This window comes from Diorhabda carinulata, chromosome 9, assembly GCF_026250575.1.
Source record: "Diorhabda carinulata isolate Delta chromosome 9, icDioCari1.1, whole genome shotgun sequence".
In the NCBI taxonomy this organism is placed as follows: domain Eukaryota; kingdom Metazoa; phylum Arthropoda; class Insecta; order Coleoptera; family Chrysomelidae; genus Diorhabda; species Diorhabda carinulata.
The window spans coordinates 22,308,078-22,330,654 of NC_079468.1; the positions used below are offsets into that span (position 1 = coordinate 22,308,078).

At 31.9% G+C, this 22,577-nt stretch overlaps 1 protein-coding gene across 3 annotated transcripts in view; it reads left to right on the forward strand.

Moving 5' to 3' along the window:
* The first annotated feature begins 10,541 nt into the window (after positions 1 to 10,541).
* The window catches only part of LOC130897845 (uncharacterized), a 34,846-nt gene continuing 22,810 nt past the window's right edge, over positions 10,542 to 22,577 (forward strand). The window contains exons 1-2 of one of the 3 annotated variants that reach the window (XM_057806772.1): positions 10,542 to 10,740; positions 19,350 to 19,481. In XM_057806772.1, the coding sequence (XP_057662755.1) occupies positions 19,476 to 19,481 (6 nt within the window). In that variant the 5' untranslated portion in view covers positions 10,542 to 10,740; positions 19,350 to 19,475. Of the gene's footprint in view, positions 13,104 to 19,349; positions 19,482 to 22,577 lie in introns of all 3 variants that reach the window. The other 2 variants (XM_057806769.1, XM_057806770.1) reach the window with 2 other exon arrangements.

Below are 22,577 nucleotides of genomic sequence, written 5' to 3' on the forward strand. Positions count from 1 at the left end.
GTTACTCCTTCCATGTAATTGGATATTATCCTCCAAGCTTAAGTAGAATCTGGCTATTAATATCTCCACTAGCATCTTTCTCATCCTACAAGCTCTATCGCTACCAATAAGTAAACAGGTAAAACAATATGATGCCCATAAATCTAATTGTTGACATAACTATATATGGTACTGCTGTACTGCACAAATAACTTTCATACTGTAAAAAATCATACACATCCAATCATAGTATATTTTTATTCGATTCCAATCGTTCTCAAGAACGAGACAGTTCAAAAAAACTACTCATCGTATTAACCGTAACGTTGGACTGAATACTTCTGCGCTATGAACAAGAAACTGTTTTAAACTGTCGGGACTATAACGTGGATATCTTAAATCATAGAAAGAGCTCGTAGAACACGTCCCAAATTAACAAAAATAATACTGTGACAATGTAAGAGGGATGTAAATTGTGTAGTAATCAATTTTTTTAATTCCTATTTTTGAGGAAGTCTCGAGAGCTGTAGCAATATATATATTGAAATAGATTGGAAAAATATAAATAGAAAATGAGAGAAAACAGTGACAATAACAACTAAAGTGCACTGTGTATTAGGAATATAAAAAATCTATTGAAAGTATAACAAATTGAGGATACATTGAAAAGCACACATTTGATATTTACGATATAAGGCGATTAAGAATAAAAGATTCAAGTAATGGAGAATATATAGAAATAGATGAGTGCAAAATTGCTTTAAAAGGATGAGATAATCCACTGTAATATTCGAGTTTTCAACAAATTTCTGCTTTTTGATGAAAAACACTTCAACGTAATGTATCATCCATCATATTCAATAATTTTATAAATGGAGTTAGACGCAAATCGCAGCTCTTCATAAATTTTCCTCTAGCGGAAACTATGGAACGGACCAGAAAACTGTCTCAGAAAAATAAATCTTCTGAATTTATGAAAGCATTTTTTTTCCTTTTATTCAGTTCTCCTTTTTCTGTATTTTACGCTATATACTGGCGCACCAGAGATTCATAGGGACGTGTGAAAATTTTCTTATTTTGTACACATCACGATATGTAAGATATCTTATGTGTTAATCTATTTTATTTTGTTGATGTATGTTGATGAATTAATGATTTAAATTAGCTCAAAATTATATGACAATTCTGAGTTTAAATAGTTCACTTGTTTTCTAGAGTTACAGCAGTTTCTAATGCAACGTCAAAATAATTTCATTAAAAGAAATTACAGACGGCATTCAAAAAAGGATTAATATTGATACCCATTTTGATCATCGTTTCTCAACGAAAAGGCAGGTACTGCGAAACTGTCAGGCTGTCCGTGGAGACTTTCGAATTCTTCTTCAAACTCAATTCGATTAGGTGCGTTGTAATCTTGTAAAAACGCGGTACTGGAGAAAGCCACTCAACGAGTATTGATACGAAGCTCCATCCTGCATTAAATGATCGATGTTCGCGATATGTGTGAAGGATGGGAATTATCCTTCGAACGCGTCAACGAAGGTCTTCGATGTGTCTTCTTGCCGTTACTATTTATACTATACCGATCACTCTATTACAGATTACACCCTTGTCATATGAATTTAAACCAGAGTCTAGTTTATTGCAGTTGGACTACCAAATATAATACACGACGATTCTAAAATACTGGACAGATGGTAGAGTAAATCTCCATAATATCCTCAGCTCACCAGAAACGAATTCCCGTTGGATCCAGAAGATCCAACATCATTTATTGTGTCTTGTTCCGACAGTAAAATATACAGTGAATATCTGAAAAGTCTTCTAGATTGGATATTCTGTGAATCTTATCATATTTTTTTCTCTTTCTTGATCGCTCTGGATATCATGTGATTATTTCTGTTTGACCGTATATCCGGATGTCTGGCTCTGATTCCAAGTCTATTTTCTTCCGCATTATAGTGTACAGCGGAGGCTTACTTTACTGTATCGAATTCAGAAGAAGGATTTTGTTGTTTATGACCGATGTGGTAATTCGCAGGATTAAGATATATTTGAATATTTGTTCATACATATGATAAAAATCACTATATTCCCTACAATGTGCGAAACAAATTGAAAATTGTCCTTCGTATGTTAAAATGGTCATTTTCCTAAACAAACAGAACTAAATTTAATTATATTCAACTTTACAGTAAGTCCATTCTCCAACCGCCTAGTTGCATGTCTTAACAGCATGAATTTGATGTAAAGATAACCTTATCGTCAGAATTCCGTGAGGAAATATTGCGCATATTACAAAATTCTATTTGTTCTTTCTTGGAAATTGCTTGGAAATGGCTCAATAAATTTTCAAAATTGTATTTGTACCATGTAAATATCAAGTTTTTTTCCATATTATCTCTGCTTAACTGAGGTTATTACATGAATGAAAAACTGCTACGAGAGCTCGAAATAAAAATTCAGTTACGCTGAAAATATTGTTAGTTTTTCATAATGTTTCTAAAGTCACAATAAAATTTTAAGTGAATCTGACAGTAAAATTAGTTTTAATACCCATATAAGGAAGAGTTACGAGGCAAAATAGTAGAAAAAATCGACGAAAAGTTACATGAATATTAATCATTGTTTATTTAGGAAAATTATGCTGATTTGGTGACATATTTTGCTACAAAACTGGCCTTATTTGTTGGAGAAAAGGGTTTTGTGAGGTTACGACAATGCGTCTGCTATTCCCAAACTTAAATGGAGAGGAAATGACAGAGACAAATGTGAAGTACCTTTTCTATTGAGAAACTTAAGTCCTGTCATTGCGGGGTATGTAGGACTTGAGTCCTATGATAGATTACATGATTTGAAGTCAAGAAAATGTCATGCGCTCGGTCGAAATGATTCTTTCTGTAACATGAAAATGCAGAGATAGCAATAAATAACAAAAAAGATCAGACCATTTGGAGTAAATTACAAAGGGTACCTCAGTGATGTGGTCAGACAAAGTACCAGGACCAGGACCTGTAGCAAAGAGAGTTAGATTAGACCGGAAAGTCTTTTTGAAGGTTCAGTGTATTTCAAAATCATTCCAGATGGTCGAGCTCTCAATGCCAAGGTATATAGTTGACAACTGATGCGAATACATTTAGGATTTACTCCGGACTATCAGATTGGAGATTGGTGAACATTGGGTTGAAGCCATAGAATGTGATGAACTATATTTCAAAGTCCCAGGGATTTAGATCTGAATATTTCGATTGCCACATATTTTCAATTTGTGGCAGAGTAATTATTTATACACCAGTAGAAGTGAGAGCTGGAGCCAACGCAGTTTTCCGAATATTTTCATTAACAAAACTAGCTAGTACTTATTCCCTAGAAATTCTCGTACTTGGTTGATCAATTTCATTAACTTTAGTGGCTCATAATTTTTCGCAGAGATTGATGCACGTCTCTTTCAGCGATAATCGTATGAGTTGCCTTAAAGCAAGAATGTCTTCTCCAGAATTTGCAAGTAACCTGCAATTATGCTTTGTATAATGTATGGCATGAGGCAGTTTTAAAAATTCTTTTAGGAATCTTGGCAATAGTATTTTTTCCAACCATTCGGTTGATAAATTTTCCTGCTGTATTGCAGACATATGATAGTGTCTAATCTGTTTTGTAGGAGAGTATTTTCCCTTTTCTAGGGAGGGAATGTGCGACTTTGCTCCATAAAATGAGACCTAGAAATGTATACTTTAAATAGAGGTAGGCGGGAAAATATATTGTGGATATTTGTGGCTCTATATTCTATTTGACTCTTGACAATAGTTCTTCAATTCTCCTTTTACCTCTTTAGGTTATTAAAATTGATTAAACGAAAAAACTAAAATAAAAAATCAAAATAGACAAAAATGCTGTCTTCCAAGTTATGTCAGAATTTTTCTATAATTCCTGTAGTATCGATATAAACCAAAATAACTCGAGGACACTATTATTCGTTGCGTTTCAATATCATTGATCAATTTCCAATTTTTGTCCATGTATTCCGAACTCAATTTGATTTCCATCAAGTTTCCAAGAACACACGTTAGTCCAGTGATTTTATCTAGGTCAAAAACACGATAAATATCAATCAAAACGAAGCTTTTGCGGGTAACAGAGAAACGAGGAAAGGAATTATTGTTGTTCTGGAAAAGATCCGAAATTGGTGTATCGTTTAGTGGAAAATAATAAATATATGACATATTTTTCTGTGGAATATCCTTGAAAATATCTTTGTGAAACAATAAGGAATGTTTTGTAGGACGGAAGTTATCACTTGATGAATAGGAAAGGAATTTTACAATCTCATCCTGCAATTACAATGACTGTATATGAAAAATGTGTACTATTCGTTGTCTGTAGCTTCTCCGTGATCAAGAAAGTTCCTCGTTTTAACAGGTTGCCACTCTGGTTCTCTGGCAGTATCTAGCATACATAGAGACCTTGAGTTTGAGTCCCCTTTTGCTTTCGCAACTGTTTGTAACTATTAACTTGTTGCATTGAGTCTATTTTGAATATGACTCTAAAAAACTATCATGTTCAGTAAAGTAGCAAAGTTTCGAACTTTTGATTTAGGTCTTCACTTAGAATTTTCAATCATCTATATATTCCGTTAAAATCTTTATGTAAAAACTTGCATTTGACAAGCTCACTACATAACACAATACAAAAAAAATGTGGCTACGATAGAAGGAATTTCGATTTGCTTTTTCTATGTTTTGTGTTTTTTCGCAGCACCACTTGGGTATACACGTTTCATGTCCAAGTGAATGTCGTTTGCTGTTCAGTCATACCGATAAACAAAACAAAACGTACCCAATAAGAAGGTCAACTTGCGTGTAAATTTCGACGACACAAATTCAGTTGTGCCACTTACCAATAGTGGCGCTAGAGTAATAAAAATGTGACATTACTGTCAATGTCATTTGTCAAAATAAACATCCTTTCAATTTACCAAACTCTTTGTTTGAAAAACTCAATTTTCAACATTAAATTATAGCTTGTGTGACAATTTTCAGGAAAGTTATTTTACTTCCATTCATGAAGATCAGTTATGCCAACGTTCATGACTGTATAGTAAGCCAAGGACATTCAACTGCGAAATCAGAACTGAGTTGAAATGAATAACATAGAATAACGTAGATACTGTGTGTTATAAATTCAAACGAACCGCGAAAATATTTTAGTTCTGCCATGTACCATCGATGGCACTGTCATCGAAAATCCGCATTGTGACAAAGCCCGGGACGAAAGTATTTTGAATACCGTCATATTTCCAAACAATTTCAGCTTCAGCTTCAACCACACCTACACCATCCCTAAATTCTTCGCGGGGTGTAACTGATATAAACAAATAAGTGATACTATTAGTCCAAATACTAAACTCTTTGTGCCTGCCCGATTCTTATGAAATTCGGCATAGAAATAGTGAAGATTTTAAATTTTTATTCTAAAGGTAAAAAAGTATGTTTTTGAACCTACGAATAACTTCCAAACTTTGTATTTTACGATAATAATCGTTTAGAACAAGTTGAAGTTTATAAGTTATTTTGCGCAAATTGCAGAGATAAAAAGGTGTTGCGAGAAATTTTGAATGTGGTGGATGCACCCAACAAAGATTATGGCGGATGCACTGAAAAATATCTGGTCAATGATGACACCATCGAGTAACGTTAATATAATGATTTCTCTGAGATTAGGGTAACAATTTGTACTTAGATATATATCAGAAATTGATAAACGTACAAATCCTATTTGTCCCTTTAATAATTATATTTATATATTAATATATTCATGCAGGGGTGGCCTTAAAGAAACTTGCGAATCGATAGCGACACCCATGTCCATCAGATGCGGCTTTCAACCTGAAAAAAGCTGCTTTACATTGTTGAACAAATGCTTGGTAATAGAAACACATTATTGACGACATATTTAAAATTTATTTATAATAAAAACTGAACAACTGTTCAGCTATGAGTCCAACATTGCTTATTACTTTGAAATAATATTCCTTGGTGTTAATGACTTTACAGCATGAATCCGCAGACGTCAAAAATAACCCACAAGTTGCAATTATCGTGATGTAAGTATGAAATAACTTGGAGGAAGACAAGCTCTTAGATCTAAGGGAATTACTTGTGGTTGTGACGTTGAAGACGACTTGTTGTTTTAGTAAAATATTCATTCATTGAAGCGCTACAACACACCGGCAGATTAATTAATTCCTAGGACAACTGGTAAATGATAGAAACTTCCTGATGATGTAACTTGACGTCCTCAGCATAAAGACTCATCCTAGTTTTTTATTGCATATCATCTATCATTTAGAAGCATTAAGCCATTGGAAGGAAAAGGGAGTCTCGTATCTTCTTCAATTCAGAATGTTATCAACTCTCTTAATGAAGAAACAAATTTTGTATATTGAAATAAGGAATTTCTGAACAAAATTACCAGTACCTAGAAACCTATTGCTCCAGGATACAGCCTACTCAGTCTGCGTGTATATCCACCACTGTTTCTGATGTTTAAGTGAATAGAATATATACGTAAATGTCTTGCTGAGGGAATAATTGAAAGATTCACTAATTTAAGGGCCCTTAAACCATTGTAAGATAAAAAGGTTCCTCTTGAGAGCTATTTTTAGGTTTGCAGCTCCCAAAAACAAAATTAGTAGCAATTACTGTATTGACATTATTAAAATTAATAATTTGTCTCTTGCAACTCATTTCTCAATTAACCAGCCCAACAAACCCTTCTTATTATTACGAATTCGTCCCCGACATGGGTCGTGAAGTCAGTCCTGTTCGGTAATAATGGGAAATTTGGCGAATACGTCCAATTGCAAAACTAGTTTGTTTTTATACATATTTTTAACATAGCGGCGATTTGTTTATGTTTTCTTTCAGCCAGTTTCAAGGAATTTCTTTATATTTGTTTGTTTATTTTCTTGAATTATTAAGAAATTCTTTTTGGGTATAAATAATAGTTTGTTTTGATTTGAGTTACGAGATAATTCCAAGTCAGAGTGAACAAAACGAAATTCACTCCACCGTTAGAAAACAGTTTAAATAAATTAAGAAAACATTTCATTATTGAACTTTTCATTTAATTCATAGATATAAATACTACGATATACAGAGTGTTTATAAACACACAAACAAATTAATTAATATGAAATTAAGGTGGGTCTTTTCTATAACAAAATTTTCTCAGACCACCCTTTTTCTAGATATCTGTAATTTTCTTGCACTGTAGGAATAATTTCACAAATAAGCACTCTAATTTAGCCACTACATTTTAAGGGTGATATCTATGAAAGGAGCGGGCTTAGAAAATTTTGTTACAGGAAAAACCCATCTTAATTTCATTCAAAAATTTTCTATGCAATTTCTATTCTTGTCCACATAACTGATTGCTGCTTTTTTTCCATAAAAATTCTACTAACAAGAAATGGAATAAAAAATATTTCAGAATACAAACCATTCTCACAATAAAACGCAAAGGATCTAATTTGAGCTTGAGCAGTTACCAAGATCAATAGACAGGTAGTTAAGTTAAATTAAATTGAACCTATAAACGTTTAATTAAAAAACCAGGTGCAAGTGGATTAAATTTTCTGAGATAATTGAAGAAATTCATGGAACTTAGGTTCCATTATTGAATTTCGAGACACGTGATTCGGAATAGGTAAGGCGGTTAATTGTTGATTTACTTTTATGATGTCGATGCTGTTAATAGTATAAATTGTATATTGAAACTTGTCCATATTTCTCTATTCACTATATGATGCGAATAATTTATGGACCGCACTACGTTTATGTCAAATTCTATTATAGTACGGTAAATCGAACACAATATTTTCAGGAATTGTTTAACCACACTTTCCGTTGAAATAAAGTATGCTAAATCATCAATCAATTGTTGATAACTAACTACAGCTATTAATCTACATTAGAGATATATACAAAACATTAATTAGGTGAAGTTCATGTTCATTCTCAGTGTTCGTTGGAACACCGTAGGTAATTAGGTACAATTAAGGATGATGAATGGCCAAAACTAATAAATGCATTGTTCTATCATAACCAGTTTCAATAAGACATTAAAATAGACTTTCACGCTTCAAAGTTTCTCGTTAATACTACGAAAGATGACGTTACATATACACTCAACAGCAAAAAAAAACCGAAAACTTCATATTTTTCTTATTATAAGCTAATTTTCAGCAATTTTTTTGTTTTTGTGAGTATTCTAGTTATTATATAGAATGTAGGATCTAAATGCATTGAACTAATCCCTTCAGGATCAGTAAACAATTAGATAAAACTCAGATTTGATTTATTTGTCTTGAAATTGATTTACCTGTCAGACCTATTCTAAATTGTGAGTAGTTTTGCGCACATTTGAACATCTTTAATTCATTAACCAAGCCTTTTCTGTGATTAATAGACATATTTCTTTTTATTTTGGTCTAGAAAATGGTTCTTTCAAATATTGATATACCCGGAGATGAGACCTTAGCCAGAGAAGGCCGGTACATTGCCGAAACGCTTTGGGTAGCGAAGTCTTCCATTCACGATGCACTCCGGCGTCTCCGGAAGACTGATAGTTACGATAGGAGGGCCGGTAGTGGGCGACCAAGGGCAACAACGGCAATAAACGATCGATTTATTACGCTGTCAGTATTGAAAGATCAAGGAGATCCGCGACAGGGCCCCAACTACTGGATTTGGTCCATACCACTCTGACGATCGAGACAGAGTGTGACGGCCTTTGGAAAGGAGATCAATCATTATTTGGTGTGGAATTAATTTCCACGGCTGCACTGAACTGATTTTCATGAATAATGGAGCTCTGACTGCTCGGAGGTACATCGAGGAAGTCCTCATAGAGGTTTAGAAGCTGTGAACCCATTTGCTCCATTTATTGATGAGCAATTCATTTTAATGCATGGTAAGGCTCGTCCACATACCGCCAGAAATGTTATTGAATACTTGGATCAAGTGGGAATCACAGTTCTGGACTGGCCTGCACGATCTTCCGATATGAATCCCATGGAGAATTTGTGGGATAATTTAGGGAGGTGTGTTAGACGTCGTCATCTTCCTTCTTGTGACTTAAATCAGCTGCAGATTGCTCTTCGAGAAGAATGGCACAAAAATTGTTAGAAAACGTGATAAAAATGAAGAATAAAGGTTTTTTTAAATGTGTTAATTCATCATTTTTTTTTATTTTGTATTTTTTCGGTAAAAAATAAATTAAAATTATTCATTTTTGGCAGATTTGGTTGAAATAACCAATAAATTAACCAATTCTTAATATAAATTAATAATATTAATATATTGAACAAAATTATAAGACTAAATGAAAATTTTTTGATTAAAAGTTCCCACTAGATTTGAATTTTCTTATCATTACTATGAAATATTCCTGTTAAACATCTGTAACTACTTAGTAAAATATAATTAATGATAACACACACAAAAAAATAAGATTTTTTTATTTGAACCAGAATAATTTAAAATTTTTGTCTTCTCTTACCATTTCTATTGAAATTGAAACATCATATAACCTACTACTTTTGAAACATACTTTAAACTTTTTTCTTTATTTCAAAAATATAACCTCACAATCATAATTTGACGTAGATTTTAAATTTCTTAGCCCCCTTCCGGCAGGTTTAGGATTTTTACTTTGCCCACAGTTTCGTACGTGTTTTTTCATTTATTTCCATATAATTTCGACAACATTTACCAAAAGTACGATTCCAAAATTTTTCTGACTGGACTACATTCCTTAGTAAACATCATCTTTCAATGCTTCCGACGTTTTTTTTTTCTCATCGCTTCCATACGATGAAAACTGAAAATTTTCCTTGCAGTGAGAAATATCAGATATTAATATATCACTTGGTGTAGTTTTTAAATGTTTTTATAATCTGTTCTAGTAATTACAACTATTTCTCACATCCTTTGTTAACATTTTTCACCATTTCATTCTCAAAAATTTATTATATAAAAATGAAATATTTTATAACCGACTTTTGAAACTAAGGGGTGACTAAATGCGTCAAAAACCAAAAATAATATTAGCAACCTTCATAAAAGTAGGTATATTATATCACCTAATCTAACCTAACCTAATCTAACCTAACCTAACCTAACCTAACCTAACCAAATTCTGTTTGCTTTCATACAATTTTTCATCTATTTCTATATTTCCTCTTATGATATTATTCATATTATTATTACAGTGTACAATTTTTGTAGTGTACAGAAATATTATTAGTATTTGTAAAAAAAACTTTGAACAAAAATAAAATTGGATTAAATTGAATTATGGCCCTTATACGGTAAAAACATCAATTCAACTGCGGACTCTATTGAACAATAAATAAATAAACCCATGCAAAATGCATCCTTGGTGGTCATGTGACGACAATACCATTGGACCTTGACCTATTCAGAGAGGGTCAAACCATATGCGCACGTCTTCTAAACCCGAAGTCGCGACGTTCAACATCATCAGCGCCGCATTGTAGGGATAGTGCAACTGTTGCTTTCTTGTTTAGAGGGCAAACTTAAAATCGCGAAGGGCTCTCAAGTACACGCAGGGCGCGAATTCACTCGTTCGCGAGTTTCGAACTAATTATATTTTTTATTTTCAGTATTTAGTGGGGTGGTTGAGTTTGTTTTAACGCGTGAGTGTTGTTTTTGTATTGATTCCATAATTTTACGTTAAATTGTGAGTGTACGTGTTTATTTTGAATAAATACTTAATTGACAAGTGAATTCAAAAGGATTTAACAATATTCATAAATATTAATATTTTCGTAATTCAAATCACTTTAAATATATTTTTCTTCAATTTTTCAGTTCTTAGACCTTTTATATATGTCTTTGTTTTTAAATCGCCTCGATTTTAGGTCTCCTCAGTTATAAAATAAAAATTTTTTTTTTAAATTTTGACGTTTCAACCACTTTCAGTCTTTTTTTATTATTTTCCCGATCCGTATAACTATAATACAAAAATTGTTTATATTTCTTCAACTTTTTCTCAATACATCATCTAGATTTTAGGTCACGTTTGATTAAAAATTAGTTTTAAAACACAGGTAATAACTGACGTTTCGCCTATTTTGGTCTGTCTCAAAATATGACGTGACATTTTCGAATTGTATAATTATATAAATTAATAGATCACCCACAACGTGAATATAGAAATAGAAATCTGTTTTAACGATAAAAAAAATCGTTAGTTATTTCTTCTTTTATTTAATTCTACTCCGGGGTCATGACATATACTTTTTTTCTCAATATATTTCGTTTCCTTATTCCAATTTCATCCCTTTTACTTCAGCAGTTTCTTTCATATTTTCAATACATGTTTTCCTTTGTCATAATTTTTACTTGCAATTTTGGATTCGAATGTTTTGTTTTTGGTATTCTCTGTTCGGGAGATCTCAATTGTACTTTGGTTTCATCTTCAGTACTTGTCTATATGTTTCATTTTTGATTCAATCTTTTTTTGTTCGATTTTCTATTTTTCCGAGGAATCTCATGTCCATTGCGGTCCATTTGATTTTGATTTAATGTCCCAAAATTATTCAGCATGGTAGACTTTACAATTTTTTCTTAGAATTTCAATGTTATGGTTTTTGGTACGTATTTTGTATTACACTTTCATTGTATCGAATTCAATAGTTTACCCACTTTTTCTATTTTTTCATTTATTTCCCGCTCTTTTCAGCATTCTATTATTGCCCATAGATATTTATAGCTTTCTTCAACTTTTCACTTTCGTGATGATTCGTATTGATTTTAGGTCTTTTCCACATCAAATTACGTTTAAAAATAAATTGAAACTTAATTAAGATTTGAGTATTTTCAAACGAAATTAAAGACAAGAAATTCGTTATATATGTTGCTCTGTATTGACTTTTTTCATCTTTATTCTTTTCTGTTCTGTTTTCTATTAAAAATTTACTTTTAGTACAAATTCTTGAAGGTTATGTTCAACTCAATTGATCAAATTTGATTCGATACAAAAAAAGCAATCAAATAAGCAAGAATTTGGGTTCCACATGGATTTGATCGTAGTTTTTCCAAACTCTGTACCGTCTTTTCTTCTCATTTTCTTAGCCCTATCCTTTAAAATCAAAGACAGTTCTTCAGCTGTTCAATTTCCATTTAATTGACACTTACTATCATAGCGAAAGTTCATAAATACTTTCCTTACATTTTTATTTACTGTAAACGATATTTTTTGGAATGTTTAATTCTATAATTTCATTAATATTTTCGTCAGTATTACAACTAAAACGTCAAAATCGAAATAAATCAATAAGTATCCATGGCAACGTGATAAAATGAAAACGACCCATGGGATCTGTTTTCAGTATGAATATTGTCAATTAAGATGCTTTCAAATTAATTGATTTCATTGGATTTCTACTGGAGCAAAAATTTCCAATTAAATCATTCCTAATTGTATCAAATTTTCTGAAATAAAATTCTAAATTTGACTCAAATTGTTTGAGTCTTTTATATCTTTCATATTATTGATAATTCCTTCCTATCTACGTAATCATGTCTAAAAATTACCTTTTTTATTCTTTCAGACATCATTAATGTATGTTTTTTCAATAATTTCATGGCTTATTAACGCAGTTTCTTATTGTATTAACGACTTTAATCTATATTATTTCTATATTACTTCTTTCGTTATTGGGTATTCCAGATGTTGATATACTGAGATATTTTGATAATGTATTATGTCCTTTATGTCTTACGAACTCGTCTACTAACATAGAACGTGAAGTCGATCCTGTTTAATTGCGTTAATAAAATCTAAAGTTTGGCGAATGTGCCGGGTATAATTCCCTGTAGAACTATTCACATTATCTATGGCAGCGGCAATTATTTATATTGTTGTATAGAAATTACTTCTAAAAAAGCCTTTTCATTTGTTAACGGCTTATACTTCGAATACTCTAAATACGATTATAATGCTTAGAAACTAGCCAGGCGTAGTAGTCAGTAAAGTTAGTAAATAGTTCTTAGTGATTTAGTGAATAGTGAGTAGTGTTAGTGTAAAGTAATAAATAAGTGAGTAAGAAACACTGTGTTAAATTCATCCCATCGTTCAAAGTAATATTTGATTTTCTATAATTTGTTTTCAAAATATTGTTCAAATAACTAGAGTATGGGACAAGAGGAGTTGAATAATTGATTGTGGACATATTTCAGGTTTTTACTATCTTGGTTCACCATATATTTTAGGGGTATGGCATTATGATTTTGCAATTTCTTTGCATCTTTTAAGAAATGCTTTGAATAAAATTTTTAGTCATATTTTATATATTTTGGAGGGGAAAAATTATTTTTATATCTATTTTTGAATTGAAGCGTCAACTGTAGTTAACGTCTTCGAAGTCTTTTTGGTGCACAACTTCCTCTAGAGTAAAATTTTTCGTATCTTCATAATTGAGCTCCTCAATCGTCGTTTGCGTCTTTAATTTTTCATCAATTATTAATATAATTTTTCGAAAATAACTTCTTAATGAACGATGGAATAGTGAAATACATATTATTGTTTTACTTAAACCCGGCTGGTTATAAATGAATGGTTTGACGATTTGAAGATGATTTAGTGGAATGTCACAAGAAACTATTAACCTTCAAGCTTACCAGATTAATAATAAAGTTGCTTGAGGTTTTGCTGAAAATGATTATTCAAAACCAAAATCGAATTCTAGTTTCAAAAATACCGCGCTTTCACTTGATTTTCTGAAAATACCGTAGCTACAAAAAATGAACAAATGGAATTTGTATAAACTCTCACCGAAACTTTAAAAGCCATAGCACATTGCTCGAATAGTAAAATGATTTCAATGGAATAGATAATATCTCTATAGTTGAAACTTCTTGATAATAATTCAGCTTTATGAATACAGGGTATATATAAATAGTTAGGACGTAGTTTTAATTGGTAGAAATGAGGATTCAACTCAAAAAATATAAGTAGACATCAATTATTATAGTTTTTGTCATAGAATATTTTGAATTGTAATTATTTGAATTATCGTAATCTACTCGTAATCAACGCAAGATTTAAATTGATTTATAATACTTATAATACGTATTTTGGATTTGGTTACTATGATTCTCACGAATTTACAAATAGATTCTAACCCAAAAAAAATGAGCTGTACCTTCTGCAGCAGTTTTCGATTATATAAAATTGCTTGTGCAACTTTTTGATCATTCAAAGCTTATTTTAACCACACTCAATCAAGTCACAATGTTTGTATAATACAAATTTTGTAATCAATATTTAATTCACTTCCCTTTAACCAATCAACTTGAAATTTTGCACGCTTAATAACTTCCAATGATAAAACATGAGTGGTAATTAATTAAAAATTTCAAATTGAGAAATTTGTTCTTGATGGATGGACGATGTCCAACGAGCAAGAAGATAGATGAGAGGCTGTATCTATAACGCTAAAAAACTAATTTTAGTTTTGACCATCACTAAGACCAGCCCAGTTTAATCTTTTTGGATTTGCCTTTAGTCAGTTCAAAAAGATTCACAATCAGATTGAGATCATTTCATGATTAAATACCACAAAACTTTTTTAATATATAAAACTGGTTTATAGTTCCCACAAGATTTTTAGCCCGGTATTTTCGAAAATATAATTCAGCGACTTCTAGAATGAGATTTCAGTCAACCCCGTTTTTTCTTAATATTTCAGGGATTGAGTCCGCCTCCTCTAGGGTTGATGTAATTTAGTTGAAAACTAGGCTAAAAAATAAGGGAAACGTGGCTTTGCATATATTTGCCGAAATAAAGATTGACATTTTATTTTAAATAGTCCCATTAGTTTAAATTATAGTTCGTCACATCTCTTCTAAAGCCGGTATCAACATTTTTTGCAGTAATTTCTCTATGACTCATTCCCACAAAACTAAAAATTAGTAGAATTGTGTGAAATATAATTGAACATAAAATTTAGAAAATGGTCAAATGTCAAAAAATGAGTTTTTCGCGATTTTCAACAAAACGGTAAGTTTTATCAAAAAAATACTTAAGACGAAAATTGTAGATCATAAAATTATCTACAAAAACCGTATCAATAGTTTTTTTCTCATGAGCCACTGTTTTTGAAATATATTGATTCAAAAAGTTGTTATAAATTGACTTATGGTAGCTTCATTCTTATTTTTTCGTCTAATTTGACCGGACTATAGAATAGAGACAACATTAGTATGTCTAAAAATTGTTGATACTTTTCCATTTACCACGCAAATGAAATGTGTTGAAATATTTTGCGGTTTTGGTGCAAATAGAACCAAAGAAAAATTTTACATTCCAACGTGAGTTCTAGCTCGAACGTAAATCAAACAAGAGCGTTAGCGCGGGCGCAAACGTTTATAAAGTGTTTATAAAATCAACTTAAGGATTGTAACTACATGTTTAGGATAAAACAGAAACTTATTTTGAACGTCTCATTTATATTTTCCCCGTAAATGATTCTCGATTCAAATTTTCACTTTTTTGAGTCTAGTGTGCTTGATTGAAGACTAGGTTCTAAAATAATTCTAGTTTTGGAAAATTTATCCTTTGGAAAGTTTCAAAAAACTTACAATGAAGTTTCTTTTATGACAAGAAAGCACGAACGGAAAAAAGCAATTGTAAGATAAGAACCAGAACTTATCTATTGATTGTTGCGTCCCAAATTGTTGATGGTGACTTTGATGGACTAGTGCACCTGGCAGCTGTAGAATAGCAAATGTAAAAAACAGTGCAAGTGAACAAAGAAATTGATAATATAATAGTGAAAGGAGCTATGCAGGAGATATAGAAATCGAAGAACATTTTAAGAGCTGTCTAGCTATGTAAGTCGTTATTCCACAACACCGTATTAATGGGAATGTTGTTTTTACAGTTAAAAATATAACAGGAGAGAAAGAAGAATACTAAGAAAAATCTTTGGAAAGTCGAATTCAGACGGAAGCTGTACAATTACGGAATTGAGGTTCACTTGAAACTGTAGATCACAATTGATCTGTGTATGTAGCTGAAAGAAGATTAGACTCAGTAAAATATTGATTGAGCCTGCAAAATGGATTGAGGAAACGGAATTACGAGTAAACACAACTAATATCATATATAAAACAAATTATTATTACTCACTACATCAGAATCGAATCTAAATAATGTAACTCTCATTAGTTTAGAATTAATTTGTGTTCTTGATTTGTCCTTACTTGTAGGTCAAGGTTGATTGAATTATATTAATGACTCTTTGTTCAATAATGAATTTTGTATATTTTTCCATGAGTCGATGGGTAATTTTTTTTCATATAATTGTTTTGGACCACGCGAATAGTAGCATTAGATTTGTTGATAAGACTATCATTGTACCAGGTGTGTCGAGCTCCACATTTCACATTAGAAACTATTTTCCTAACCAGAGAAATTAGAACCATATCAAAATAAATTTTTGAAAATCCTACTTTTCAGTACATAGATATATATTTGAGCAAAAAGTATTTATTTTCACGTGAAAAATACAGTGATTATTTGATGATTCTGATTGAAGGGAGTTTTTTCAATCAAAATTGAACAAAACATTTCGATTTTGAGTAAGTTTGAAGATGATTTGAGGTAATTAAGTCTCTCAAAATTGTGTCGCGAGATTTATTCACAAACCAACAACGAGGCAAAGCATTAGCTACGATGTTTTTAACGTTTAGATAGAAAGAATAGAAAATAAATTATCGAATATAAAAATTTTCTAAAATAGAAATAACAAACTTGTGATGCTATGTAAACAATCAACTTATGGAATCGTAGATTTCCATTTATAAATGTCTCAATGACACCGTATCAGTTTAAGCTTGATTGTAATATAGAATTTGGTTACTTTGTTCACAATTTATCTTCACTTAAACGTTCAAGTTAATACATAAAAAATAAAAAACACATTTATCTACATCTATTGAAGTTGGGACACATATATCATACATACTTCTGATCCGAATCCGAACCAATTGTGTCCCTTGAAAGCAGACCGCCATGGGATTGGTATAAGTGAACACACATATACAAGCCTTCCTCCCTTCTTGATTCAAAATATTCATTAATTTAGTAATTGTGATGTAGCAATGATTGAAGAGTTTATTCTGCTTTGAATGCCAGATTTACAGAAGAAGAGTATTTTTCCTGAGAAACTGAACTAGATTCTACTGTGGGTGAGACTGTTTCTTCGTTATCATCAGTAAAATATTGAGTAGCAGAGTTTAAACGACGCAGTAGGACTTACGAAGACCAGCATCGCAGTGGTGGATCAAATGAGGTGAAGGCTCCAGAAATATTGAAGAAAATTTACTAGATCTGAATGATCTTCAACTAAAAGTGTGCGAGCAAGCAGATATAGTAGGTAGTTTCAAAAAGTGTGCAAGATAGATGCCGGGTTTGCTCACAATGAAACAAAAGTAGCGTCGTGAAGATGTTTGCATCGAGTTTTTGATAATGTTTCACAGAAATAATCGTAGATAAAATGCGGATCCATCACTTCACACCCGAATCAAAAGAACAATCAAAACAAAGGAGGACTGAAAAGGAGAAACTTTAAAGAAGGCTAAAACAGTTCCATCTGCTGGCAAGGTCATGGCGTCGGCGTGGGATAATTTCCATTGATTATCTTCAAAAAGTAAAACTCTATCAACGGCGAGTATTACATGAACTTATTGCAACGTTTAAGCGAAGAAATCAAGCAAAAACATCGCACATCCGTTATAACTATGACCAAAATTAATGAATTGAGATTTGAATTGTTAGCTCAAGGTATCAAACTCATTAAACATCGCTGGGAAAAGTTTTATTAGTTCTGGGATCATCCTCATACCTTAATTCAACTTATTTAGACTCAAATTCAATCTATGCTGTATTTTTTTGAATTAATGATCATAGTGTATCATTTGCTAAAGTGTGGAAATAAAAATACGATGAATCTTCTACAGTATACATGATATTTATGAAAAATATACTTCTTATAAAGAACGTTATACCTGTTTCTAAACGAAACCCCTTTCCACTTGTTGCTCAGTCTCATGTTCGTGTAGGAAAGTTGCCAAGTAAAATATCTCCTAGCGTTTCCTGAGCAAAGTGTGTAGTTAACCTGAAGGGAAATAAAAATCGCGTTCCCCTTGAAAATATCTCGAGTACTAGCGTATGAAAGAAAATCGATATCGTTTTAAATATGTAATGAAATTAAGGGTAGTTGGTGAAATATTCAAGTGCCTTGAGGTGATCGTTATTTATATGAACGTTCTTTTAGATGTTAAATTATAAAAAGGTGTCCATATACTTTATTACAAATTTATGAGAGTTCTCCTGCTATATATTTTTGGAAAACTTTTGCGCGTTTCTATAACCAAGTTATCTTCTTCAGAGATCGACGTAAACATGTTACTAGTTAAATGTTTTGGAATGGCAAAATGTTTTGATAGTTACAAAGTGGATAACGATGTTATTCAGCTCCTTTTCTGAAAGTATAAAGACTTTGTAAATTCGTTTTCTGTGGAGAATCCCTGAAAAAATAATGAACCAATAGCCCTGTTTTACATTGTATAATGACGAAAATAGAGAATAAAAGTTCAGGAATTAACTGTAACCTATTGGAGGACCTTCAATTCGCGGATATATATGTATATTAAGAAAAAAATTAACAGAGTTCAAAATAACTCAGAATCAGATGGATGTAAGCAGCAAAAAAAGATATTACGACATAGAAAAACAGATCAGAAATATATTTATGGGAATGACAAAGAAAAAAGAATAGGCCTGGTGCAAAATGTTTTGAATTTACTGTATAAATTATAGTCTTCAACAAGTATCTCGAGAAAAATTAAGACTATTTCAGACCAATTAAAATTCTGCTCATGTATACGGGACCGTAATTCAAATGTTTGTCAGCAGATGGCTACGAGTTATCTGCGAATTTTTTTGGCCCAAAAGACAAAAGAAAAACAGGCAGAACTATACAAAAAATTGCGAGATATAAATTTAAAATGGAAATAGGCTACATACAAAACGAAAAACTACCATAATTTTACTGAAACATCTACAACTGCCCTTTGCTCTATTAGTAACAATTTACGATGAGACAGAGAACCCTTAGGGACACAAGAACTGTTACTACTGTTAGAATTTATAGAGGAAAACTTTCGAAACACTCTGTAAAAATAATGTAATATTCCAACCCATTGAATAATATTTCTCGCTTGTATACATCGCTTTTTGATATACACAATTAACTGAAATTAATAAATTTTTTGCAGGTCCTTAAATATCTTTCTTTGAATCCTTGGATCGTTATTAAAAACGTGAGGAATTCCCAATACATCAAAAGTGTGAAATTACGTAAAAGGAATCAGAAACAAGTTGAGGAATGCTTTCAAATTGTCATGCAGGTAAGTTGGTTTGATATTATAGGTACATCTAATTCTGAAAATAATTAGAGCATGAAATTTGTTCGATTGGATTGATGAGAAACTCAGCCATTTTCGAATTTCGAAATAAAAATACTGTTCAAGTATCACAAATTGAGTTCTGCTTTAATACGAGGGTTGATACTAAGTTTTGAGATCGACAAATATCCAAAATTGGATAAGGCTTTATTGTTTTTTCAATTCCAATTGAGGTACATCCAAAATGTGTGATTTGAATGCTTCAACCGCTTCTTCAGGAGTAGAAAAACGTTGACCTCGCAATTTATTTTAGATCTGCGGAAATAAGAAGGAATAATTAGGTGCCAAACAAGGACTGTATGGCAGATGACTCATCAATTCGATGTTTTGACTGTTCAAAAACGGTTTTGTTTGAATTGATGTATGGAAGCTCGCATTGTCGTGGTGGAGAATGATTCGTCTTCTGCGATTGGTTTTCCTGAAACAGGTATATTAGAAAACACAAAATTAGTTGCAAACTGTCATAGGAAACACCCCTCGCTTATAATAATGACACTAATATTTTTATTTTTATGGCAAGAGTTATTTTGTAATTTTTAGATTGGTTATTTCTAAAAGCGTATTTTTATCAAACTCTAATTCATTTTATTTTGGAAAATTTGAAAAAATATTGTCAAATTATATCATGCAGGACTAACACTATCATTTACATCGTAAATTTCGGAAATATAGTTTTCACCTTCAGAGATTAAAGGTGAATATTCCTGAGATAACTAATTTGAAATTGAATACATCCGATTAATTGCAATTTCTCATGACTAATATCAGATAAACACAAATAGCTTTTTCAGTTTTAGAAAATAGATGGAAAACGAAAATCAAATGATAATATAATTTCCCGAGCTCGTTTCTTTTGAAATGATAAATCGGGTTTACAAAGGAGCAAAGATATTTCTTTGAAGTGATGCTTCTTGTTTTTGCAAACAGAATCATCTGTACTTCAAAGAATTTTCAATTTAAATTTAATCTATACCCAGAGAAAGTTAAACTGTCGGAAAACGGAAAACCTGAATCGTATATGTGTAGCCTTAACTCCAAGATGAGTTAAAGGAAAGGAATTTTTTAAGATATGCATATTTTTTCAAATTTGTCAACTAAATCTTCCAAATGATTAATAAATAAATAATATATTAGGATAATGTGAAGTTATAGCTAGATACATAGATCAAAATTATATTCCAACAGTTCAATTTCGTTTACGTTTGCCTCATGCCATTCTACGGTGGACTGGGGATACAATTTTCTTATTCCTATTTTAGTGTTAGTAAGACAAATGGTAGCCGAACCGTTATAAAAATAAAATTTCCACATTTCCATTATATTTATTCACTATTACGTCTATGTTGAACGAAGGACACAACGCAATAAAAATCTAAAAATTCGTCGTAAAAAAATATCAACGCATTAAAGTTTTCTAAGAAGTATTCTGTCAGAAGATTGATTGAACGAATTTATGGTTCGAACAATAGAAAAAAAACCCGTTTTTCTCTACCCCGGAGAATTTTTTCCAAGATTAATAATAGGAGAATGGATTTAATATACAAAAAATAAGTTTTAACATTGACCCAACCTCTTCAATAATTCAAGAGTCGGGCATTATTAATTCTTATCCTCGAAGAATGTTTTTTCCTAGTTTGATATTTTTAACCCATGGGACATACACTATCAAGCATAAAATTAGGGTCACCTTGTGATTTCAACAGAATATTTGTAGTATCTTATTCCTTTAAACACAGTTTTCAAATTCAACTCTTGATTCGAGGGGAAAACTACCACCCAACCTGCCTATAGTTCTTCAATAACAATCGTCCGATTGCTTTAGTTCAAGTCATTGCTGCAAAGGCCATGGAGAAACACGTTAACCAGTAAATCTTGAGATGTCTTGAGTCTGCTAACATCTTCAGCGACCATCAATACGGATTCCATAAACATAGATCAAATCTTGACCACCTGGCCTATAAAGGACACTATAAAGAAATATGGGGAAGTCGGATCAATCGCAATTGACGTATCGAAGGCTGTTGACAACCTTCTAAATAACTTATCGGCTGGCTTAGTAGCATTCTCAAAAACAGATCCATCCAGGTCGCTATCAATGGTCACACTTCAGAAGGATTTGAGGTCAACGCTGGTGTTTCCCGGGGATGCACCTGTACATAATTTGGTCTTTTCTGGACATAAAATATTACCATCAGTGCAAATTCACTGGTTGAGTGTTGAGGTTGGAAAAATAATGACGTTGCCGATTTAGCCAAAGTAGCTTCACAAAAACACGGAGTCCTCTTCAATACCAAAAAGCTATATACCCCGCAACTACTTCTAATACTCAACAAGGCCCAGATTCGTCCATTTTCAAAATATTACTCGCTCATTTGAAACTCAGATCTCAAGCATACCCTGAGGATGCTTTTCTCAATATAGAAGAGTGTAGTTCGACTTATAGGCGATCTAGAAGTGACCAGAAAGCTATTGCTAGATTAGGAATGCAAACTCAACCAAAAATCCGCTTAAACATACGAATTAAATGACGAAAATTTATTGAATTATTGAATGAATAAAGTTGGTTTCAATAATGTGACTACAGTACTCAAAGAATATCAAACTACTAATTACTCAGTATCAATCTACAAACTGCCTTAAATACTAAATCTTGTCGTATACAATAATAACTATAAATAATAAAAAATGAGGTTTATTTCCATAAGGACTGATGAAATAATCGTGCCTCGTGCGATTACGAATTATCGTGCATTAATATGAAGTTATCTTTGATGGAAACAACGACTTTCTAGAGAATATCTTCTATAAATAAATGGCCATTGGAGGAGCTATTTTAAACAAAGAATAAATCTTGGCCTTCCTTAAAAACTCCCGCCTACACCATCATACGCGTTCTGAAATTGTCTCCAAACTCGCTCCCGACCATCAAGCGATCCGTGAAAATACCATTGCGCAATCCCTCAATTTATACACACAAAGACGTAGCCGACGATGTCTTGAAAGTAGCTGGAGTCCTACGACAGGCTCCTTACTAAAATA